General features: G+C 33.4%; 2 protein-coding genes and 1 long non-coding RNA gene across 3 annotated transcripts; 2 read left to right on the top strand and 1 right to left on the bottom strand.

Moving 5' to 3' along the window:
* Window positions 1-580: 580 nt before the first annotated feature.
* On the bottom strand, window positions 581-2,161 carry LOC140812923 (uncharacterized). Its single transcript, XR_012113790.1, has 3 exons — window positions 1,857-2,161; window positions 1,747-1,770; window positions 581-977 (listed from the first exon to the last, which is right to left on the bottom strand). It is a non-coding gene; the product is annotated as an uncharacterized lncRNA (long non-coding RNA).
* Window positions 2,162-14,694: 12,533 nt separating this feature from the next.
* On the top strand, window positions 14,695-16,101 carry LOC140812495 (myb-related protein MYBAS2-like). Its single transcript, XM_073170770.1, has 3 exons — window positions 14,695-14,919; window positions 15,040-15,169; window positions 15,260-16,101. Exons 1-3 carry the CDS (start codon window positions 14,781-14,783, stop codon window positions 15,678-15,680), a joined length of 690 nt encoding a protein of 229 aa, XP_073026871.1. The 5' UTR covers window positions 14,695-14,780; the 3' UTR covers window positions 15,681-16,101.
* A 2,978-nt stretch (window positions 16,102-19,079) lies between these two features.
* LOC140811730 (carboxyl-terminal-processing peptidase 2, chloroplastic) lies at window positions 19,080-25,897 on the top strand. Its single transcript, XM_073169786.1, has 13 exons — window positions 19,080-19,238; window positions 19,941-20,301; window positions 20,384-20,533; window positions 22,006-22,088; window positions 22,225-22,433; window positions 23,052-23,120; window positions 23,386-23,504; window positions 23,853-23,928; window positions 24,003-24,044; window positions 24,552-24,660; window positions 25,212-25,309; window positions 25,404-25,497; window positions 25,596-25,897. The coding sequence occupies exons 1-13, from the start codon at window positions 19,134-19,136 to the stop codon at window positions 25,719-25,721; spliced, it is 1,641 nt and encodes a 546-aa protein (XP_073025887.1). The 5' UTR covers window positions 19,080-19,133; the 3' UTR covers window positions 25,722-25,897.
* Window positions 25,898-26,190: the final 293 nt, after the last annotated feature.

The following is a 26,190-nucleotide window of genomic DNA, read 5'->3' as shown; positions in this document are numbered from 1 at the left end:
GAGAAAAAAAATATTATCAGATATCGTTTGATTGGTGGGATGAGAATAAATTTATCTTTATATAAAAAATTTATATCCAGCGATCGATGAGAAAAAAAATATTATCAGATATCGTTTGATAAGTGAGATAAAATCAATTTTTACATGGAATACGACAAATAAAAAAACAAAATTTTTAAACAAAAATATATTGTTTGGTAGGTGATATAAGAAAAAGTATTTAAGTATCGTTTGGTAAATGAAATAAAAATAATTTTTTCAGACTGTGAACAATAATAAAACTAAATTTATAAATAAAAAATGTTTTCTGGTAGGTGAGATCAGAAAATAATCACAAAGTATCTGATACTCACTAAAATTTAGGGTCTGATTCCAGCAAGTGACATTAATCCAGACATTGGCTTCAAATTTGCTCTAACCTGAAATCACGAAGAAGACAGTTAGAAGTGGGCCGGGAGGGTGTCCTGACGTAGCCCTTCCGACGCTCAAGTCAGAGACTGAGGATATAAGAGGAGAGTAACTAAGAGTGCTGCTGAAAATTAATATAGTGAATCCATTAATTGTGTGAGGGCTTGTTATCCTAATCACGATTTATTAACATGCAATCTTGATTAATCAGTAAACAACGAAAAGTGAGTTAAAAATTTGCGTTTGGTCTTATAAAAATTTCGACATGACCTTCTCGTAAATAGGACATACCAAAAAAACAAATACTCAAAATAAACAACATATGCCCTCAATAAACACAACAACATAAACATGTGTCAGCCAGACACGATCATGAAATATACAAACCAAAATATCATAGAGCCGACAAGGCTCGATAATACTATAATACAATCCTCCAAATATATACATAGTATCTGGGAGACAACAACACCGCGCAATACCTAAATACAACTGAGCCCACTCTCAAGGAGCTCTGGTACTTCCTGAGGCTTCCTCTCGAGCGCCTGAGGTCGAACCACATGTACCACCTGTCATGTCCACACACAAAAGACACGACAGTCCCCTCTCGGGGGTCAGCAACTCCAGTACGAGACATCAAAAAACCACGATATATAACATAGAAATGCAATGATGCCATGCATGAATGCAATGCATGAATAGGTGCAAGATATCAGGAATCAAATGATCGATATCAACAATCATACATATATGCTCGAGCTGGTCCACGACTCAGCAGACCGTGCCTGGGATATGGCCCAGCCTCGAAACCAGCAACTACCTAAGCCGGACTGAATTAAGGTAGTCAAACATCTCCAGAACACCATATCATATCATACATATATAATGGATCTCAACCGAAATATAACTGGATCTCAATAACAGATAGGCTTAATATGATATATTCAGTGGTATTGACGTGTCTAACTAAAATAAAATGTGTGTGAACAAAACAAATATTTTATTTTATTTTGCACATCAATTACCAACTGATAATATGCGAGTCAGCATATAATATCACATAAATCAGCAAATAGCAAATAAGTCATACACAGGATCATCAGATGCCTCTGTCAGACATCGTGAAAAACAACTGATCTTTACGTACCTTAACTAATTTACCAGTAACCAGGACTTTCTAAAATTTTAGGCATTTTAAATTCCTAAAATTCCAATATTCGACTAAAATGCCTAAAATCAATCATTATATTGATCGTCGCAAAATATTCTTTTTAGCGTTAAATGACGCTAAACTAATATGTAAGTGACTACAATAAATTCTAGGTTCGCCAATTATACCTCCAACTCGCACAATTCTGGAACCTACAACAAGAACCCAAAAATTAATTAATAATGATACAATATTGAAGTCGAAATTGAATTAAATTCACATCGACAACAATTCGCACCGAGACAGCTAGTTATCCCAACAACAGTGACTGGAAATCGAGCTTAACCCGAAGCTAACCGGCAACAGACGGCAAACTCGCCGGAGAAGATGACCGGAATCACGCAGAAAACGGAGCAGACGGGTCGTTCTCGAAAATTTGCAAAAGTTGTATCAAAAGAAAGTTTACTACACAAGGAACAAAACCCCTAAATCAATTTTTAGTTTTGAGCGGCGGAGGACGGCGAATTTAGCGGTGACAGAGGCGGCGTTTTGCTGGGTTTTCGGAAAGCATGATTTTACCTAGCAAGAGTGGTACCAATGGAAAGCTTAAGCTTACGTCGAGAGCTTTCCAATCGTATATTTACTTGAATTTTTTGGTGACCTATATATATATATATATATATATATATATATATATATATATATATATTAATATTTTATGTGCATGTTTATCTTTCTTCTTTTGGGTTCGAAATTTGACCCGATCTATATTATTTCAACTTTCGTGTGTTATAAAATTTAAATATATATTTTAATATCGCCTATAAAACGATATTTTTAATACGTATTTTAAACACACTATTTAATTATTTGGCGTAATTATTTTAAGTTCCTCAATTTAAAATAATTAATCTTAATTATCGCCAAATAACATATAATTAAATCGGGTCATTACAAATTGGACGCTCAAATCTGTTATTTATAGGAGCGTACATAGGCCTGTCATGGGTCTTCCATCTGAGTTAGGGATGGGCCGGGGGTTTGGGTCTGATCTTGAGGGGCTCAAGCGGTGTTAACAAAAAAAATGATTTTCTGTTTGACCACCTTAGCTTTGGCGAAATTCCTCAAAGAAGATTCGTCTACTATTGATGAAGGAGAACAAGATACTCAAAAAAGGGCAGTCGTTGATGTATGAAATCATAGCGACTTCTTATGCAAGATATATCTTATGCAAAAAAAAATATCTTGAATGGACTCGACAATGCACTATACAACGTGTATTGTCAAATGTAAACGGCAAAAGAATTATGGGAGTGATTGATTTCAAATCGATTATAGCCCGGGTGCAAGAGTTGCAAGTAATTCTGCAAGAAATTCATTCGGAAAGAATGATCCTTAGTGATTCATTCCAAGTGGCGGCCATGATTGAAAAGTTGTCTCCTATGTGAAAAGATTTTAAGAATTATCTCAGGCATAAACAGAAAGAGATGAATCATGAAAACTTGATTGTGCGTCTAAGAATCGAGGAAAAAAATAGGGCATCCGAAAAGAAGGCGGGAAAGAGCAATTTTGAGGCGAGAGCAAATTTGGTGGAACAAAACACTGGCAAGAAGAGAAAGCACCAAGGAAATGGTCCAAAGAAAAGAAAGGCCAAAATTTTTAAAGGAAATTGCTATAATTGTGGCAAGCCTGAACATTTGGCACGAGATTGCCGAAAAAATAAAGGTAATCAAAAGAAGTCAAGGAACCAAGTGAACATCACCGAAAATGAGAAATTGTCAAATGACATGATGGATCTCATGTTTTCTGTTATTGTGCTTGAATCCAATCTTGTGGACAATCCAAAAGAATGGTTTATCGACATAGGAGCAACAATGCATGTTTGCGTCGAAAAGGAAATGTTTTCTACCTATATCCCGATTAGTAGACCGCAACTCTTCATGGGTATCTATACTACGTCAAAAATTGTGGGACTTGGAAATGTGGTGTTCAAGATGACATACGGCAAAGAATTAACTTTTATTGATATGCTATATGTTCCGGACATTCGAAAGAATCTTGTGTCGGGATCACACTTGTCAAAGATGGATTTAGACTAGAGCTTCATTCTAGCAAATTTGTATTATCTAAAAATGGTATGTTTGTAGGAGAAGGCTCTTTAGAAAAGAGCATTTTCAAATTAAATGCGATGAATGTACTCAGTAACATTGAAAGTAATAAAAGTACCAATTTTATTTATATGGTTGAGTCGTATGATTTATGGCATGATCGTTTGGGTCATATAAGTTAAAATTCACTACGTAAGCTAGTAAATTTAAATTTATTACCTTCAATTGATGTAAACAAAAAACACAAATGTGAAATTTGTGTAGAGGCAAAATTTACAAAGGCATTGTTTCCATCGTAGAAAGAAATACAACTCCTCTAGAGTTAATTCACACTGACATATATGATTTGAAGTTTGTGCAAACTAGAGGAGGAAAAAAGTATTTCATTACTTTCATTGATGATTACACAAGATATTGTTGTGTCTATTTGCTACGTAGCAAAGATGAGGCTCTCGAAGTGTTTAAACACTATAAGAATGAGGTTGAAAACCAATTGACTAAACGAATAAAAATTATTCGCAGTAATAAAGGTGGAGAATATAGAGCACCATTTGACGAATTTTGTTGCGAAAGTGGCATCATTCATCAAACTACGGCGTCATATTCACCACAATCAAATAGTATTGCTGAAAGGAAAAATCGCACTCTTAAAGAAATAATGAACGCAATTTTCTTGAGTTCAGGACTACCCCAAAACTTGTAGAGGGAATCAATTCTTTCAGCCAACTACATTCTTAATAAAATACCACACAAAGTTAAGGACGAAACTCCTTAGGAATTATGGAAAGTTCACAGGCCTTCCTGCGAATATTTAAAAGTATGGAGGTGTTTGGAAAAAATCGAAGTGCCAAAACCAAAACATGTAAAAATTGGGCCTAAGACAATAGATTTTATATTTATTGGATATGCAAATAATAGTAGTGCATATCGATTTTTGGTACATAAATTTAAAATAAGCAATGTGCACGAAAGAATAATTATTGAATCAAGGAATGCCGTCTTTTTTGGAACAACATTTCTTTATTTAAAAAATAAAGAAATAAGTTCTCGAAAAAGTACTTATGAAACTACGAGCGGTAGAGTTCAAGAAGAACAACAAAAACCACGACGTAGTAAGAGGGCTATAACAACAAAGACTTTTGGCTCTGATTTTCTAACTTATATGTTGGAAAATGAACCAATGACAGTTAGTGAAGCACAATCAAGTCCTGAAGCCCCTTTTTGGAAGGTGGCAATGAATAATGAGATAGAATCTATTTTGCAAAATCATACTTGGGAATTGGTTGACCTCTCTCCGATAAATATACCATTATGATGCAAGTGGATTCTTAAAAAGAAATACAAGACTGATGGATCTATTGAAAAATATAAGGCTAGATTAATAGCCAAAGGATATAGACAAATGGAAGGTCTTGATTATTTTGATACATACTCGCCAGTGACGATAATAACATCTATTCTTGTATTGATAGCAATTGCGCCATTACATAATTTAGAAATACATCAAATGGATGTGAAAACGACATTCCTCAATGGGGAACTTGAGGAAAAAATATATGTATATAGTTTCTGGACAAGAGAAAAAAGTGCATACTCGTTAATTCATTATATGGGCTTAAACAAACGCCAAAACAATATCATGAAAAATTTGACAAAACTATGTTGTCGGATGACTTCAAAATTAACGAGTGTGATAAATGTATTTACATCAAATGTACGCCTGAAACATATATGATAGTGTGCTCGTACGTTGATGATATCTTAATTGTGGGAAACAATATTAATATCATCAAGACTACTAAGAAGATGTTAACAAAAAACTTCGATATGAAAGATATGGAAGAAGTAGATGTCATTTTGGGAATAAAAGTTACCAAAACATTGGAAGGACGTGTTTTGTCGCAATCTCAATATGTTGAGAAAATATTGGAAAAATATAATGTGAATGATATGTCCTTGATCAAAACACCCGTAGATCCAAGTTTGCATATTTCCAAAAATAAAGGCGAATTCATATCTCAATTAGAGTATTCGAAGATCATAGGCAGTCTGACGTATCTCATGAACTGCACTCGTCCAGATATTGTTTATGCTGTCAACAAACTCAGCAGATTTACAAGTAGTCTTGGTAATGATAATTGAAAGGCATTAATAAGGGTACTTAAATATTTAAGATACACCTTAAATTATTGATTACAATATACGAGTTATCCCGCGGTCCTAGAAAGTTATAGTGACACAAATTGGATATCCAACACAAATGATTCAAAATCCACAAGTGGTTAAATATTTACCATCGGTGGTGGGGCTATATCATGGAAGTCTTTTAAGCAAACTTGCATTGCTCGATCCACAATGGAATCGGAATTTATAACTTTAGACAAAGTTGGAGAAGAAGCCGAGTGGCTTCGAAATTTCTTATAAAAAATCCCTTGTCGAAATATGACAGCGTCCTCAATAATAATTCATTGTTATATTCAATCAGCAATTGGAAGGACACAAAACACTATATATAATGGTAAGTCTCGACACATCTGTCGTAGACATAATGCCATATGACAATTGATCTCTAATGACATTATCTCCATTGTTTATGTAAAATCAAAAGAGAATCTTGCGGATTCCCTTACAAAAGGTATACCGAGATATCAAATGAATTGACGAATCAAGAGGAATCAGTTTAAAACCCCAAAATTAAATCTGAACTGTTTGTCAGGCTATTGTTCTCTTAAAGTTCTGGAGTAAAACATCGATTCCTTCCGTTTTGGTTATCACCATTCCAACTAAATTTCCTTGCCAAGCTACATGAAATAATGTAGTGGATACTCAACCTAGTTGACTTGAGACCCCAAGATCTAGGTTCAAAAGGTACAACTATTCCTATGATAAGAGGTGTTGCCCAAAAAAAGGTATGCGGCTAGGTTTACCTTTAGTGATTCCTAAGATATAATAATACGTATGTTGGAGTATAGTGGGATACTCTCCTAGGAGATCACCGACGTAAGTGCGAAGTGTGGCCGCTTCAAATATGAAAAGCACTCACGAAACCAAGGGGTGTCCATGAAGGCTTTTCATGTTTTATAAATAAGACCTCACTCATTTGTATTCATTGCACCATTTCTTTCTTCTTCTTTCTCTCTAAATTTAGTTCTATATGCGAATTTTTAAGCATTAGCGCTTAAAGTCCAAATTTTCAAGATATAAAATCTTGAGTTTGGATTTTATAAGCTTTTACGCTTAAATTCGAACTTTGAAATTAAATTCGAGAGTTATCTTCTAGTTTTAAGTTTTTTAAGCATTTTTTGCGCTTAAATCAAAGTTTTGCAAGATTTAAACTCTTGGAATTGAATTTTTAAGTTTAATGCTTAGAATTCGAAATTAGAACATCTGCATACCATTTTCATAGCGTTCTTAACATTTCAAATTCGTGTGACTTTAAAATTTGTAGTGCTACTGTTTTAAAGTCATAGTAATTGTATATTGGGAAACGAACTGTCAACAACCGTGAGCACCAGGATGGGACAATATTGTTTTAAATAAAAATAGTCAAACTCTTGCATCGACTATTTTCTTGTAGCCTTTTGATTCATCCATTTCTATCCCAGATTTCTCAAGAAAAATAAAAGAATACCTACCAACAACACTTTATAAGAGTATAAAATTGTTTAGTTAAAAAGCATTCTCATACGCACATATACAAAACATATACAAATCAAGAGCTCGATTTTCTCTGAAGCAAGATGTGATGACTATATATATAGATTTTGTCATCACTCTTCAAAGCCACCAGCACAATCATATTTTATTATCTTCCTACAATATTTGTTTCTATAAAACTTTCTTTTATCAAATAAATTTTTGGTATTGTTCTCTTCGTCTACGTGCAGATTTTGTGTTAAGTTGTTGCAAGTATGTGTGTCCATCATTGGTTTGGATTTAGGAAATTTATTTGAGTTGTTTTTTTAAAAAAATTAGTTTAGAAATACAAAATCCGATATCTGAACTGTTTATTTCTGTTATGTTTATCTAGTTTTGAAAATTATTTAAACTAATAATTAAAATATAATTAACCATACAAGTTGATGTCTTTTTAGTTAAGCTACCCCTTTAAATATAAATTTTTAATTAATTAAATAAATAAAATTAATTAAAAATTAACAAAAATATTCTTAATTCAATAAGTATCATTTTATAAAATATAAATAAAATTATTCATCTAATTAAATTTACTTTTAGTTGGATCGATTTTGACATATTGTGATACATATGTTCATTTAATTATGGTTGAAAACTTATGTTTTTTATTTCTACAATTCTATTTATAGCATACTTGCAACTTGAGAAGTTTAAGAGATCCTTACCTATTTGGAAACCAAGTTAACTCGAGTTTCGAGGACAAAACTTCCAATAAAGTGGGAGGGATGTGGAAACCCATAAAGTATGAGAAGTTGTGTAATTTTATTTATTTACAGACATTTATAGGATATTATTTTCGAAATTGTAAATATAAAATTTTCGAAAATAATGAAGAATACATGGTATTCAAAAAAATTATCCCCATCAAATAATTACCTAAATTTCAAATTCAGTACATAATATCCACATTATTTTCGAATTTAAAAAGACCATCAACCTATTTAGAAGAGTATATTGCATGCAAAACAGCTTTCTCAACAAGGAAGCTAGCAACTTTGCAATACAATCCAGATACATCACGAACCAGTACGAGAAAACAATCTACGTTCAACCATTATGTCCAGAAGCCATAAATTCGAAATTTGCAATGTATATACACATTTTGATTAATTATGGCACAATTTAAATATGGAATATATATCTCAATAATTACGCAATAATTATCTCGTAATTTTGGGAGGAAAATCAATTGGTTTATGATAGGATTCTCACCGGCTCCTATAAATACCTCCCTAAACCAACTCGAAATTCATCCCTCATTGCAACAAACAATTTCAAAATTTTGCTCCCAATTTCGAAACTTTCATCCCCAATTCGGTCGAGTAGCGAAGATCTGCAGCTGTCCGGACCCAGAAGAAAGTTCGATCACCCAGCGCAGCAAGCCTCCACGTTTTTTAGCATTCAAAAATACTGTAAGTGAGTTATTTTAAATGTTTAAATTTTTGGTTTATGCATTTCATGTGTTTTAAAATTCAATCGAGTGCAAATTCTTCTTCTACCCTTCTTGTTATGAGTTATGTTTTGACACTGTGAGTATGCAACTTGATATGGGAGGTAATCCCAACCATGATATGACCCTTACGCGGTGGGGATGTAATCGATATATGATCTCGACCTCTTAAAAGATTAAAAATTAGGGACTGATATCAGTAAACTATTGAAAGTAAAGAAATCTCAATGTCTGATCAACGTTATGCATTTGGTTTGAGTCCTGTTATGAAAGGTGTATGTTTTGAATTTCTCGCATGTTGTTTGTTGTGCTCGAACGACCCCCACTTGCTGAGTATTTTCTAAAATACTCACATCTTACTCTCTCATCCCTAGATAAATCCAAGGAACAAGTTGAGGAAGAAGAGTCAGATCAGTTTTGGGGCTGGTGAAATTTGAGATTCGAGATTTTAGTTTAAGTTTTTATTCAGTTGCGACGTTACCGCAATAAACTCTATCGTTTTTTGGTTATTGGGTCGTAAAAACAATGTTATTTCTTTTGAATTATGATATAAACTTGTTTTGATTTATATTGTGTTATGAGACTTGTTGTTTTCGATTGTGTGATTGTTAAACAACTTCGGTGTCAATCTTTAGTTTCGGGACGTGACAAAAACATCAAAATTTCATTAATATACGATAACTAAAAAAAATTATCTTTATTCGAGTACTGCCCCTGCCCTCGAATATTGTAACATTGCAAGTAATTTTTTTTATTAATCAAATATTTTAACAAATTTTTAAAATTAGCATCCGTATTAACTATATAATTGTAAATTATATACATCAGTATCTACCATTATACTTATTTATCAACTATTTATAATAATAATAACTAAATTAAAAAATGTAAAAAAGGAAATGCTTTACATCAAATTTGGTGCAAATCAAGGGGTGTGCTATTTATACGAGAACAAATCCCAGTATAAAATTAATTTTTCACCTATTCTCGTGTAGGGTTTGAGTCATCCTTAAGAAATATCCTACTTTCTATCTAGTTTTAAGTTCTAAAACAACAAAAGAGCATGTATGTAGATTGCGTATTTTAGGCAAGTCCGACGAGGTTCGAGTGTTCGACCACAATAATAGACGATAAGTATGTTATATCTACTCTCATAATTCATATATACTTAACGTGTCCAAATCAATGTTAGATGTTTTGGTGAATTTTTCCAAGTTCACATTGCCCAAACATTGCTCCTTGATTGTTGTACATTTGGGTATGGGTAAATCTAATGACATTAGTCTTACTTTTCAAAAATTTGCTCTTTGTCTGCTTAAAAATAACAAGCACAACAATAAAAATATCACTCCTAACACAAATATGTCCCCTTCATAAGTTATATACATATATATATATATATATATATATATATATATATATATATATATATATATATTCAAAATAAAAACAATAAATAATATCACAAATCAATCCCCACATGCCTCATGCCACAACACACATTATGTATACTAGTGATTTTTATCCACTAGTCCATTAATAAATATTGGAGCATTCAAAAAATAAATATTGAATAAAAATTGACTAAATCTAAAGTGCACTTTATGAAGTATCAAAGAAATTTTTTTGATGCTATTAAAATTATGTACCATAAAACTTGAAAACTTATTGTTGTAAATTTTTTCAATTTCAAAAATCACATTTTTCAAAAAGGAAAATATAACAAAATACAAAAAAATAAATAAAACTAAATCCCCAATAACGAAACTTAATGGGTTGAAATGAAAATTAGGTTCAGTACCCTTTACTAAACTCATATTATCCGGTAGTCCATTAATATCGAACCATTTATTATAGTGTAATGATATTGTCTTTATTCTAACATCTCATCGGCATATTATAGAACTTAACTTAGGTTTTCATTTATTTCACAATAATCAATTTACGTTAAAATAACACCTTTTAGCAAACTATTTACTTTCAAACATAAAAAAGATAAAATTCACCGAAAGATCATAAATCATTTTATTAACAAGATTCAAAGCCTAAGGCAAAATTAGATTAGACCGTGAGTTGTTATGCATAGACTGGAGTCCACTAAGACCTGCCTGCATTTGCTTGCCTACCTAAATTACGCTTTGTTGAACCCTCCTTCCTTTCCAAGTCAAAGTCAATCTTTTTCAACGCAACCAAAAAAAAAAAAAAATAGACCAACAAAATAAATGGGTGAAGATATTTACGTGCGTGTGCGTGTACGTTTTTGTATATGAATATAATGTCCGACCGTCCACTTTTTTTGGATGATGAATAACCCACAACCATTACCGTGCGCTAAGTAAAACCATGATATCTGTTCTACAAACAACACAAACCATACATCGATTTGTCGATGTTACCGGAAATTGAAAAACAAGCATGTGCCAACAATATCAAGTTATCCACCATGTATTATAAAAAGATGAATTTGTACGTCATTATATTATACGCGTAAATTATAATTTATGAATATAAAATTGCATAATTAACAAATGAAATATTATATGTGCAAACGGACATAATTTTTTTTTAATAAAATGAATAATTTTATCGTTAACATTTTCATTTTGTGGCTAAAAGAATTAAATATAAATTTTATTATTTTATCAACCTAAAAAATAATATTTACAGTTTAATAATGAAATACTAATTATGTCAGTTATGATTATCAAATTGTATATAAAAAAAGGGATATATTTGCAAAGATGCCACGTGGTCTTCCACATTACAAGTCGATTTAGACATCTGTTTGAACCACTTCAAAAACATATCTTTGTTGTGCAAAGTTTTCTCACACGTTTGGACTCGAAAAGAACTATTCTTCCCCCATCCGTACACAGTCGTATATTTATATCTTGAAAAAAACAAAATCATATAATATCATTCATTTGTTCGTTTTTTCTTACAGGAGATTTGCGGTTACTGTCGTAAGTATATGTTGTTACCTCTTTACGTTGAGTCTGAAAATCTTGTCTTGAGTCACGAACACAGCAGCAACAAAAAGTATCAAGTCGAGGCAAGGATTCTCCTTTGTGCGCAAGACGAAATTGTCCGTATCAAAGTGCTATACGTTTCAGGCAATCGTCCCCAAGATACAACGACTTCAAATCAAAACTTTGCAGCACCACAAAGCCTTGATATCAGCGAACGAAATATATGCAAGATATCTCAATTATTTCGAAAAATTGAATGCAGCAAAATGACAAGAAGTAATGCAAGGCAAGATGATCAGCCGCCTTCGAAATGTGGTGATAGGATTTATTTATAGATGGTCACCGGACACGTAAAGGAGACACATTTCTCCAGATCGGATGCTTCGAAGAGACACCATTCTAGGCAAGGGATACATTGGTTGGGGCGAAAAACTGATGCCATGACCGCCAAAGGACGCGCATTTTCCCAGAATCAGTGTTGCGCGCGCAACCGCGCGACAACACGCGCGGCCGCGCGCGATACACTGTAATTGTGCAGCGCACGCAGCATCCATGTTGAGTTAACATTTAGCTTCCAAATAAATTTAGCGCGCGCGCGCGTGTGTGTTTCACCGAGACACAACCTATTAGCGTCTTCCCCCTTCTAAAAACTTCTGGTACCCCTTGGGGCCCAAACCCCTATTCAAACTTGGAGCTTATTAGGGACACTTCATTTGGTGATTTTCTCAATGTGGGACAAACCACATTTGAGACATCCCACTTCCCTTTACAACTACACACCTCTTCATTATTCATTTATCCAACAGTATATACTTGATAAATTCCATGTACAGTTTGGATATATACTCACAGTGCCTATATATGTGGAAACTATGAAGGAAAAACTCAGATGAACAATTTTAATATGTTTTATCATATCCAACAAATGAACGTCACATCATTGATGAATATGCTGAGAAAATATAATAGGTGTATAACATATTAAAACTGAACACACACAATCACGTTAAATTAACATAAACCTAATGAGGTTTTGAAACCAATGGATTCATACCGAGGTAAGTTATAAATTGTAACAATGGTCATATACATTTTTATCATTGCGATTTTGATTTTGATCTAAATTGTTAAAAGTCTAGTTCTCATCAACTATTTTTGTAACTTTATTTTTGGTCGACGTGCATGATACTAATGCGACGTCGAGTTGAATCTGAGATATACATTATCACGTAAACACTTTCGATAAAATACTAAATTTTCACAATATATAATAAATTACAAGTTAACAATGACAAATGCACTAGATAAAAATTACAAATCTCCTTAATACTGCTAAACCCTATTCATGCTAAATTTTAGAATTTTGAAATGACATTAATTATTACACCAAAGCAAGTATGTGTCTTAATTTGTGACCATAACTTTAATACGTAATTACCTTGTGGTAAAAATAACCTTATGATTATTAATTATTTAGTGCACACTTTCTTAAAAGCCATCGTAGTGTCACACCTGTCTCCTAATAACCTATTAAGTTTATATTGATATTCTAATATTTAAACAAAAAACTATAATAAATTAACTTGAACATATCTCCTTAAGATATAAGCAAATCCAACACCTGTTATTCACCAATTGGGTTCGTAGACATTTTCGTGCGTAAAAAATTGCCACTCACCTAATTTTTAATTCGAATTTTATGACAGTCCTTCGAGAAATTATGTTTCCTATTGTCTAGATATATTCTAAAATCTTAGGTTGTACGTGGCCCTTTTGTAGCAAGAACGTGTTTCTATTTTCAGAGATATACTCGAGAACTTGTGCTAGTTGAGTGATTTAATTGTATTTTATTAGTAAATCTCTAGATAAAGTTTTGATCTTTTTTTTATTTAATTTTGTAAATCTCCAGAGTTAGCATGCATTTTATTGCATGTCAATGTATAAATTGCTCTTGTAAACTAAATAGAGATTATTCAGTCAGGTACTGATGGAGCAATGTTTTATAATTGTAATAATATGTTTTCAAATGTTTAAAAAAAAAGAAAAATTTGCATTTTTTGTTAATATATTTGCTTATCGTGATTTTGATATATAGTTATCAAATTAGTTTTAAATCACTATATTTGTTTTTATGTGTGAGAATTTTAGTTCTTTTTTCTAACGTGAATCTGATGTAGCATTGACGTATATAGCATCACGTAAACGTTTCACGATGAAAAATGACTAAAGTGACAAAATTAGAACATATATGACTTAGACTAAAAATGATAACATATAGAATCAAAATCGCAAAGAAACATAAAACCAGCATCGTAAATTTTCCAAAAAAAATGCAATATCTATGTTTTAATTTACCCTTTAAAATACATTATATATAATCCTAAATTTCAAATTTTAATCTCACACAATTTATCTAATGCTCAATAGTAGGTTTCTTGTGAGACGGTCTCACAAATCTTTGTCTGTGAGACGGGTCAACCCCACCGATATTTACAAGAAAAATTAATACTCTTATCATAATAAAAAGTAATAATTTTGTATGGATGACCCAAATAAGAGATCTGTCTCATAAAATACGATCCTTGAGATCGTCTCACATAAGTTTTTGCCAAATTTCAGATCATTAACCGCGAGATATTTACTCCCTACAAATATGTACAATATGCACATCAAGCTTGGGTGCCAATTTTAATTAAACTGTGGACTCAATAGTTTATAATTGTTGTATAAATCATGCACTGAGATTTCGGTGTTAAAATTGATACCATACAACTACAATTCTTTAGTTTATAATATATTACTACTAGAAGATATTGGTTACATGATAATGACATCAATTACTAAGTACAAGATGCAAGAATTTGCAATATAAATATGCAGCAAACACAAGCATCTCATCCTGTCTGAGAATTTTGAAAAGGAAAAAAAATCTTAGCTTTTGCATTCTATAATTTATAATAATCATATATAATATTAATTCGGAAGTGATATTTAATTTTATGGCACAAAACATGGGATGGGAAGTTGTTGGAGAAGGGTGGAAGAAAGGGCCTTGGACCACTGAAGAAGATAGATTACTCATGGAGTATGTGAAACTGCATGGTGAAGGTAGATGGAACAATGTCGCGACGCTTGTAGGTATGGAACTGTTTTTACGACAGATAATATAACGTTACGAAGTTATATATTCGATTTATATGACGATTATTTTCATGTTGTTCGATCACTAATATGATTCTAGCTAATTTGTTCGGACAGGATTGAAGAGAAATGGGAAAAGTTGTAGATTAAGATGGGTGAATTATTTGAGGCCAGACCTCAAGAGGGGACAAATAACCCCACATGAGGAGACTGTAATTCTTGAGCTCCATGCAAGATGGGGTAACAGGTACTCATTTGGATACGTACGTGTGTGTGTGTGTGTGTGTTTTTTTTTTTTTTTTGGGGGAGTACTTGATTAATTTGTGAAGATGTATAGGTGGTCAACAATAGCTAGAAGTTTGCCAGGAAGAACGGACAATGAAATCAAGAACTATTGGAGGACACATTTCAAGAAAAAGGGGAAACCGGCCACCTCCAAAACCCCGACGGAAAAAACGAGCGCGCACATGCTCCGGAGGCAACAGTTTCAACAGCAACGATACCAACAAGACCAGATAGACATGAATACGATTATGTCGTTCATGTTCAAGGAAATCGACGACGATTCGCCTATTTTCACTCAATCCATGCAAGAAATAGCATATCCTAATGGAGGAGTAGTACTGGAAGAGCAAGGATTGCTTCATTCAATGATATCTGGCTATGGTTCGATGCCGGAGGCCTCGAATAATCAAGATATCACAATATGGGATGATGGCTTGTGGAACTTGGATGATAGATATCTTCATTTCTGCTAGTGACTCCCCCCCTTGGCTTTTCCACTACTTTTTACTTCTTCTTTTTGCCCGATTCTTGCTCGTTTAAAATCCATCTAACTAAGACGAGCAAATCGATGGGTTTTTTTTTTTTTTTTTTTTCTGAAAAAATATATTTAAACATAAGTTTTATCTTTCAAAATATTGTGAACTTAATAATTATCACTTTGCAAATCTCTAGTTGCTGCTTGCTTTATTGGCAGCACTGGAGAGAACCCAAAAAGGTTCCCAATTGAAGATCATGATTCATGATCGTTTTTTCTTACGAAATTTCCTTTTGTTTTCTTATGTTCCGAATTGCCCTGATAATATAACTCGTAGCTTTTTCAGACATGATCGATGATTACGTGTAGCCTTTATTTTGCTTTGGGATCTAGTAATATAACAAATAATATTATGATAAGTATTAACTGATTTTCGTTATTTGGAAAATTATTGATAATTACGTTGATACGTATAAAAATAGAATAATGCCCCATAAAAAAAAGAGTGGATTTAATGTGAGACCGTCTCACGGATCTTAATCTGTGAGACGAGTCAATCCTACTGATATTCATCTCACGGACCTTAATCTGTGAGACGGATCAACCCTACCGATATTCACAATAAAAAGAAATACTCTTAGCATAAAAATAATATTTTTTTATAGATGACCTAAATAAAATACCCGTCTCACAAATACGACCCGTGAGACCGTCTCACACAAGTATTTACCTAAAAGAATTAATATTAGAAATTGAATCTACAATTATATAAATTTTGTCGGTAAGATCCACGAGAAGTCCGTTCCAAATTCAAAATGGGACAACATGGAGAAACAAGCAAAATTAAAAGGAACACATAAATTATAATTTAATAATTTTGACCTAAAAATACTTCAATTTGTTTTTTTTCTTAATTTAACGCATCTAAATATCATTCAAGCTCGAGCGCATTTAATTTAGAACCCATACGATTCGATTGTATTCCTGCCCTACATTGATATATCCTCCAAAGTCGTAGGAGGTAATCAAATATTTACTTTTTCCTCCTCTTCCTCATGAATAGCAATGTTCAACTATGTTTTGATTCAGTTTTAGATAAAAATTCGAACCAAACAATATTTTACAAGTTTACGAAATTTCAAACCAAATCCAACCAACCATGGAATTTTTATAAACAATACAACTCAAACCATGAATTTCGGTTTGGTTTTTTTGGAGGATTAATTTTAAGTTTTAAGCTTCATAATGAATTAGCGCGTGAGATGTAATTTGAAAAAAGTAATATCATAAAAGTTGAGTAAACATTTTATTTGATCGTGAACTAAAACAATGTAAAAACTATATATTAAAATACTCATGCGTGCTAAAACACACAATACATAAATTTTCAATGTAATTGGATTGTTACAAAAATTACCAATAATATAATACAAACTAAAACAAATAAAATCTACCTATATTTAAGAAAAATCACAATAAATTAACAAAATATATACATGATTTTTCATGCTTCGGACCTGGCGTGAATGCTTTTAATAATTTCTACAAGAGGATTAATGATTACCAAAGTATCACATCTCTCTTTCGCAGGCTCGACATGCTTCCACCAGAAATCAGACAGTGTCATTTTCAAGGATTATTCCATCCTACTTCTGCAGGTAGTGTCTGCAGAGATACATCCAAGGGCCGGAATTTTTTCTGGCCCAATTTTTTTTTTCCCATGAAGTTGAATCTCAACCATTCATATGGGGTGTAGGGCACTGCTCCTACATCCAGGATCGAACGAACCCATTTTCAAGACATCCCAATATTCCACATTGCGATATAACCTAATTAAACAAACTACTGCCATGAACTGTCCAAACATACATGTCCATCCAATCTCGGTTCGGTATTTCCATTAAACCTTGAGCTTGGGGGATATAATAAAGTGGCACACGCGGGTCATATCACCACCAAAAAGCAGACATTTGATTTCAAGAACCCCATGTAAAGGCAAGCCATAAATATAGCTATCAACAACTCCATCAGGAGAAGCTGCAAGCCAATTATCTTCAGGGTTCTTTTTTCCATGGGTCTGGAATTCAGGAAATGATATGGGATTTCCGGTCATTAACTTGTACCTTTCGACAGCTTCCTCTTCCTTAATATTGCTCCAACATGTGGCTAACAGAAAATGGTTCGATTAACCCAAGCTTCTCTAGCCACAACTTGAGTCATCCACGAGACCAGAAACCAACAGCCATGCCAAAAGTATCCACTGTTAGTTTATGTTTTCTCAAGTGTTGCCAATTCTTGAACCAAAGCTGAATCCCGCTGTCCTGAAGGATATATAGGGTGACTATCATCAGATAAGATTCCAGGAAACCGACCAGTCTGATTGACACTGTACCTTCTGGTGCTGCAGTAGAATGGAGAAACTACATCCTTCTTCAAGCTCTTGAAGTGCTTGTGACATGAAAAATATCCACCATGAGAAATATGAATTAATATGCAACTTCTTCACTGCACAAGATTCATGTTGAAAGGACCATAAACCATTTGTGGCTAAAAAAATTGAAGTAACAATGGTAATATCAGAGCCAATACTAATGTTCATGCAGTGAGTATTTTAGCTCCACTGGTTGCGATATTCAAAGTTTCCATGGTATAGAAGCATATGACTATTGAATTAAGCTACCAAGTACAACTTTTTGCATCTACAACTTTAAGCATAAAGAGCAATGAAAATACAATGGATCACAATGATTTCCAAAATTGTACATCAAATGAGCAGTTCCAATGAAATGGGTGGATATCTCATAAAATTTTTAACATCTCAAACAACAAAGAATCAAGCGATCGAAAATCTTACTCAAATGGGCATCGACATGGAAAACCAAGTAGCTGAGGCTTGCTCAATTCTCCAAACAGATGCTGCAAAAAGATTTTTTAAAAAAGTACTTCCATTGTATGTAAAAGGCAGTAGATAGAATAAAACTATAACCAATTAAACATCTGCCCAGGGCAATTCAAAACAAAACAACAATTGCATAGAAGTAGCATTTTTGTCTATTTCACTGAAAAATATTTGTGATCTGTAAGAGACATATGTATTTTTATTTAAACACAATTATAATTTGACGATGAATTATAACTTATCTTACATTGAAGTCATAAGTTTAGGACAAAATATTAGATTCGAGACACGGTTGTAATTTTACTATAATAAGATAAATTGTTGAATTTCTATCAGTTGGCAATTGTGCAACGTTAGAGAATATAAGTGGTATACAATTGTCTCTTGGGACCAAAAGCGTAATCTAATTTGGAGAAGAGACAGTGACAGAATGGTGACGCAGAACCACGATTTCTTTTTTCCCAAAGCAAACAAATTAAAAAGCGCCAGAAATAGTTAAACACGCTTTTATATGTGGGTTGGGGTGGAACGAAAGAAAACGAGTGTTATCGAATGGAAGTGATATTGGGAAGCTCAGGCTCGGCTGCTTTCGTGTCCCTCCCTTCTTTCGTCATTAGCAACACCCGCCGAAATTCCTCCACTCTTTTCTCTCCGGAGGTATATTTTTATTGAAAACTGATTATTTTTCTGCATTATTTGTATTTTTTATTTAATTTTCCCCCTTTTGGTAGATTGTTCTGTTTGTTATCAGTTTCAAGATTCGTTGTTTTAATCCATGATTTAAGAACAAGTGGTTGTTTGAACGAAGTGAAATGATACATTAACGATCAAATAAATCAAATAATCAATTTCACTTCTTTAACCAAGGGAATTGAGGTTTTTAATTTCTTTTGGAAGTTTCTAATTGGTACAAAATTATTGTTAGTTGAAAACGAGCCACTTCAAACGAATATGTTGTGTTTAGTGCATGTTTCATACTCTTATGTAAATATATTACAGCATGTAATTTGCTGTAATTGGTGGTTAAGTTAGATTGGTAGTTAACAAGTATTTTAGTTTTGTATATAAACTTTTCCCTCTTCTGCGAGGAAGTCTTGAATGAGAATTTCATCTCAAATGCTCTCTGTTAGCTTGTAACAACACATATGTTCCTTGTTAAGAACGTCGTGTAAATACATCAAACCCTTCATTGTGCGTGGTCCTTAGCAGGGGTGGCTGGAATTCTAGGAATGGCCTTGTGTAGCATATGGGAAGGATAAAAGTAATTTGGATTCCATTTGAAAATTTTAATTAGCATATGATATGAATTTTCCTTGTTGACATGGTGAAGTCTACAGTTTTTTTTGTTGACATGTTCAGGTGCTACTTTTGAATCGTCCTCCTGCAAAGAGAAGTAGAGGTCAAGTGTATTATTCTTCATTCAGTAAAGAACAGAATACCATAAAATACGCTTCAAATCAGTCTCGCAACAATGACTACGTCCATGATGACATTCTTCTGAAACTTTGGAGGCTGAACAAGATATTTATCTCTCGACGTTGTTTCTTTGTGCTTAAGCCTGAAAGCTTTTCCTGGTGGAGAAAATTTATTACCAGTATCCAGAAATTAGTACAATGTACAGAGTGGCTTAGCAATCCTGCTCCCTTGCTTTCTATTCATCTTATCGTTGGAGTGATGCTTTATATGACATTTAGTGCTGCTGTCACCAAAACTCCTTCCTGTAAGCTTGACTTGTTCTTGGGATTTTTAGAGTTGCTTATTATCTCCCCTTTACCCATTACTTAGCTTCTCACGATATGCAGGGGCCCTAAGTGAAGAAAATCTTATTTTCTTGGAGGCTTGGAGAACAATTGACCGTGCTTATATTGATAAAAGTTTCAATGGCCAAAGTTGGTTTAGGTATAGAGAAAATGCTCTTCGCAACGAACCTATGAACACAAGAGAACAGACATGTAAGTTTCTTATCATTTAGCTTTGAAGATAAACTTATCTATTCTAATAGCTATTTCTGACCTATGAGAAATGATGGATTAATCTTTATTCGTTCAGTTATCAACTGATGTGTTGGTGCATAAAAAATTATCTAACAACTATTTTTTGGGATAGTTTCATACTTTCATGGATGGGTGACAATGGTAAAAGATTAGATTAGACAGGTACATATTACATAGGTACAAATGGTTTCTTCCCCACAAGGGCTCATACCCAAAACAAGCGCACCTCCAAGCTGCACCAATGGCCACAGATAACTAATCTCGAAATAGGAACAGACATCCTGTGTAACTTAATGTGGGATAGTTGATTATAATTAACTTTGTTCATTGGCTGTGCATTTTTAGAAACAAGGATTTCTTATTCAAGCTTTAAAAGAAATTAGAATATATATTATGGATGTGGACATGCTTCTCGTTGTGTGACTGTGCCGGCTAATGTGTGTGAGAGCACATGAATACAGGGATCTTTTATCAAAACAATTTTACACAAATCTTACTAAGTTTGTTGATTAAATGGATATGGAACACATTTACATCTGGTTTTTCTTTTCTTTTCTTTCATTTTTGGAAGACACGCACCACTTTAAATTTCTGCTCAGGAGTGACATCTACATTGGCACAGAGGGAATTCCACATCCCTCGCCAGCTCCTTGAGAAATGTTTTGAAGAAGTTGAACTGTTCGCTTGCATTTTTTTGCTGTAATTTTCTTTTGAAAAGCGATAATTGGCTACAATGATCTGTTATCTCACTGAAAATTTTGTAAGTTCTAAAATTAGAGAATATTTTAATTTTATGTCCAAATTTTTTGCGTTGCTTAGCTTTTCTACCCTGCACCATGCCTCTATTTATTTGGATGGTTGCTCAACCATTTGGTTCCTAAAACAAATAAAATTTTGTATAAGTCTGCCACAACTATCAATCTATCATTATTCATTGGGACTTCTTGGAAGAGAAAACATTGTCTATTTGAGCTGGTTGGCATATTTTGACTTGTTGGCTGCGACCAGAGATGGTAAGAAATTAGGAGAGAGGGCATGAAAAAAAAATTTGAATTCTTGGAGACATGCTTTCTTGTTAGGAGCCAGTTTCCGGTAAATTTGGTTAGTGTTATCATCCACATGAAAAAGGAAAAATTGAAGCCTCAATGTTTGGCACCATTGTTGGCGAGCAGAAATCCTCGTGCATGAATTTGAGGAGCCAGTTTCCGGTAAATTTGGTTAGTGTTATCATCCTCGTCTTTATGCTTCAATAGTAAATGTAGGTTTAATGCCGACTTTTTCAGGATGGAACGGGTCAGAAATCAGGTGCCTGATTTGTCTTTCAGTGTTACACTTATGTATTAGATGTATCTATTCCATTTTTTGGCATTTAGTGGTACCATCTTTAATTCTCCATCAGCTGTGTTAATCCTGGGTTTGTATGATTGCAGATGCAGCTATAAGGAAGATGGTTGCCACTCTAGATGACCCTTTCACCCGGTTCTTGGAGCCTAAAAAATTTAAGAGTCTGAGGGTACTGGCATTTTGTACTGCTATGATGCATTGCTATATTTTGCTTGAAGAGCATCCATTCTGCGATGATCATAAATTAATCATTTTGATTGATCTTTGTAGCATGTGAATCTAATTGATATGTCCTTTGAAGGCAGTCTGGAACAAAAAATACTCTTACTGGAGTTGGGCTTTCAATTGGTTACCCTAAAGAAAAAGATAAATCAAGTTCTGGACTTGTGGTTGTCTCTGCTGCTCCGGGAGGTCCAGCAAAAAGGGCTGGAATTTTATCTGGGGATTTGATTGTTGCAATTGATGATAAAAGTACAGAGAGCATGGAAATATATGATGCGGCTGAGCTCTTGCAGTGAGTTTCTTCTATGCTGACCATGCAATTGATGATAAAATCAATGATTTTTTTTTAAAAACTTGTGAAAATTGAAACCGTATGTTTTGTAAGTTGACATATTATTCTCCACGTGGATAACGTCCTTTGAGTTATTCTATGCTACATGGTGTTTATATCTACTTTCCCAAAGAACCCAAGATTTAATGCAAAAAGTCCATTCTATAGTAATATCTCAAGTAGAAGATGACAATATGGAATTTACCATCTTGGTAAATGCTATTTATCTGTAAAACTTTGAGAAAATTTAGCTGATAGGGATGATGTATTGCTCATAAGTATTGTGCTATGAGTGGCATCTTTAGTTGACCATCTGTAGCTATTTAAGGTCATGGACATTGTGAAGCAGAAATTCAATGCTCTTAAATTTGGTAGTCATGTTATTGATTTGTTTTCTTTCCCTTGCAAAATATGTTAGACTATACTTGTGTATTACTTTCATGATTAGATACGATACATAATATGTATGCTCTTGTGCTATTGCTCATGGTTAAGTTCGGTACATGATATGCATGCTTACGATAAGGCTTTACTAATTTGAAAACTAGGTATGACTGAATATTAAAACTGGATTTACAGGGGACCTGAAGGAAGTGGAGTGGAATTAATTGTACGTCATGGTTCTGAGACAAGGCACCTATCCTTGATGTGTGTACATCTTTATCTGTGTAAAAATTGCTTCTTATTTACTTTTGACTTTTGAGTTACTTTCATTGAATTTACAGGAAAGAATTTTTTCCCCTGTTTATATATGTAAAACTTGAAGAGGGACTCCTGTCTTGTCAAGCATAATTTTTTATGTGACGGTATCTTTTGTATGAATTGTATGGATACCTTGAATAAAATATTTTTACTTACGGATCTTTTTTCCTATATTTTAAATTTGTCACAATCCCTTAGCTTCTGCTTTCAGACGAGAGAGAGTTTTACTGAATCCAGTGAAGTCGCGAGTCTGCAAAACTCCTGGATTGGGGGATGACGCCCCTCTAGTTGGATATATCAAGTTAACATCATTCAATCAAAATTCTTCGGGTATTTTTCGTCATTGAAGACGAATCTTTTGTGTCAATTTGTGTGAACTCTACTCCAGCTTTTCATAGTTGAATAACATGTCATATAAATTGTTTCCTTTTAAAAAAATGTATATGCCTCTCCACAAAGAATTGAAGTATTTTCTCTTTTGGCTATCTTTAATGCCTGGTGTCAATGGTCATATAATGTTAATGGGACATGCTTGTCTTGGTAATTGGAAATGGTTTACTCTGCTATTTATATTTGACTTTAATACATTCCTTTCCATACTGAATGTGATGGTAAACCATAAATGTAATACTTTTCCAGTTCTGTTTCTCTGAAACTGTCATCATTCATTCTTTTTAGGTGCTGTGAGAGAAGCCATTGAAACATTGAGGAGAAACAATGTGAATTCCTTCATATTGGACCTCCGAGATAATAGGTGACATGCTTTGAACATTCTTCGTTCTACTATTTTCCTTGGGCTGGATCTTTTACTTGCTAAGTTTGTTGCAGTGGTGGCCTTTTCCCGGAAGGAGTTGAAATTGCTAAAATTTGGTGAGGTTCTGGTAGAAATTACTCTTTCATTAAAGGACATATGAACGTGACATTGCTACTATTAATGGTGAAAATCTTCCTTTTTTATTCTGATCTTGTCCTTCTGTGTGGTCAACTTGAAGATTGGTAAGCAGTGTCGCAGTGATTTAGTTGAACTTATCAGGAAATTTTCCTGCTTTTCGAAAATGTGCTTTTATGCGTCAGTAAGACATATCGTTGTCTGTTCATGAATTCATTTGGTTTCCAAGATTTGTGCTTTGACAAAGACGATAATGATCTTAAGAATTTGGCTTTAAAAAATTTTGCTTGAGAGATGTCTTCTCAACTTCATGTGGCCATTTTTTACCTTTAAAATTGTTACTGCATCTCTGTCCTGGATATTTTATTTTCAATATCAGATCCATTACCTCTTTCAAACCTGATAGTCCATTTTTTTCACGATGCTGGCATTTGTGTGTTAAAATAGATGCTGAAGTACGACTTCTTGCTGCTTTTTAATGCAATCAGGTTGGAGAAGGGAGTGATTGTGTATATTTGTGATAGTCGAGGTGTTCGTGATATTTATGACACAGATGGAAGTAATTCAGTGGCATCATCAGAGCCCTTGATAGTACTGGTATACTGAGTTCTTTTCTGAACCATTCTTGATCTTATCTTTGCATGTGATCTAGAATCCTTCCATATGGCTTCTCATCCTTTCTTTGTGTCGTGTCTATAAAAATTGCAATACTTGTACTTAATGACATTCTGGGTTGACCATCTCGATTGTAGCATGAGGACTAATCTTTCTTCTGTGAAGAGTCTTAGGCATAGTTTGTACCCGAGCAGGATTTCTTTCTCGGGTTGTGTCGGGTACTGAAATTAGTAACCGACTTATACTGAACAGTGATTTTTTTAGGTTTTATATATTTAATTAATAATGACATATTAATCACTCATTTATCAAGTGTACCGAACTATACTTTATTAATTAATCATACATCCAATTCATAGCTTCACTGTTGATACTACCGACTCTTTTCTATATAATTTCTTCTAGACAATAGCATCGCTACTACCTTCATTTTCTTTAAAAATTAGGATCTCTTGTCATCTATATCTCCAATCTTAGGATAGATTTTTCTCCGTTCTTCATATGGTTTAATTTGTTTTGATCTTGCTGTGCAGGTCAATAAAGGTACTGCAAGTGCCAGTGAAATTTTGGCTGGTGCTCTAAAGGACAACAAACGGGCGGTCCTAGTTGGAGAACCTACATATGGGAAAGGGTGACTAGTTCACGATCCTTATTTTGTTGTTTTTAGTTTGTATATAAGATATATTTTGTAGCGTTAATGATTTCCCAATCACCAAAATCTGCAGTAAAATTCAATCAGTTTTTGAGCTATCCGACGGTTCTGGCTTGGCCGTTACCGTCGCTCGTTATGAAACACCCGCCCACATTGATATTAACAAGGTCTATCTCCATCTCCTACATATCATTCCATGTTAGCATGCTGATCGATCTTTAATAGTTAATAATGTGTGCAACTTTCTTTATTTTGTTTTATCAAGGTTGGCATAATTCCGGATTATCCCTTACCGGTGTCATTTCCAAAAGATGAAGATAGTTTATGTGGTTGCCTTCAGGATCCCTCCGCTGCTTGTTATCTCAACAGAGTTCAGTTATTCTCTAGATAGAATTTCTGGTCATTTTTATTTATGATTCTTTTTTCTTTGGGGGGCCAAAGTGAAGTACATTATTAAAGAAACTGTTTATTATTATTTGTTCTTCCAAAATTCCAATTTTTCAACTTTCCCGATGAATAAATTTTTATATTTTGAATTCTGATTATATAAGAAAATGATTTCGCTTACGGATTCTATATAATTGTTAAATTCATTTATTTATTATAATCTTAATAATCTAATCTTTAAAGCATGTCCATAAATTAATGTGTAATAATTGGTTCTTGTGAAAAAATAATTGTTTAGTGAATATTACATTAGTATCTTAATAATCTAATCTTTAAAGCATGTCCATAAATTAATGTGTAATAATTGGTTCTTGTGAAAAAATAATTGTTTAGTGAATATTACATTAGTTTGTCAGAAATTTTATTATAACATGGCTGTATATTAAAATTCATTTATTTTTGTTTCAGTATTA

This window comes from Primulina eburnea, chromosome 14, assembly GCF_022965805.1.
Source record: "Primulina eburnea isolate SZY01 chromosome 14, ASM2296580v1, whole genome shotgun sequence".
NCBI classification, from domain to species: Eukaryota; Viridiplantae; Streptophyta; class Magnoliopsida; order Lamiales; family Gesneriaceae; genus Primulina; species Primulina eburnea.
This window is presented reverse-complemented; position numbering and strand designations above follow the sequence as displayed.

What these genes read in the sequence shown, in the direction of transcription:
- LOC140812495 (XM_073170770.1), top strand. Translation starts at nt 14,781, where the DNA reads ATGGCACAAAACATGGGATGGGAAGTTGTTGGAGAAGGGTGGAAGAAA. An exon ending in CAATGTCGCGACGCTTGTAG is followed by an intron (nt 14,920 to 15,039) that starts GTATGGAACTGT and finishes TTGTTCGGACAG; the next exon opens with GATTGAAGAGAAATGGGAAA. An exon ending in CATGCAAGATGGGGTAACAG is followed by an intron (nt 15,170 to 15,259) that starts GTACTCATTTGG and finishes GAAGATGTATAG; the next exon opens with GTGGTCAACAATAGCTAGAA.
- LOC140811730 (XM_073169786.1), top strand. Translation starts at nt 19,134, where the DNA reads ATGGAAGTGATATTGGGAAGCTCAGGCTCGGCTGCTTTCGTGTCCCTC. An exon ending in TGTCACCAAAACTCCTTCCT is followed by an intron (nt 20,302 to 20,383) that starts GTAAGCTTGACT and finishes CACGATATGCAG; the next exon opens with GGGCCCTAAGTGAAGAAAAT. An exon ending in GAACACAAGAGAACAGACAT is followed by an intron (nt 20,534 to 22,005) that starts GTAAGTTTCTTA and finishes GTATGATTGCAG; the next exon opens with ATGCAGCTATAAGGAAGATG.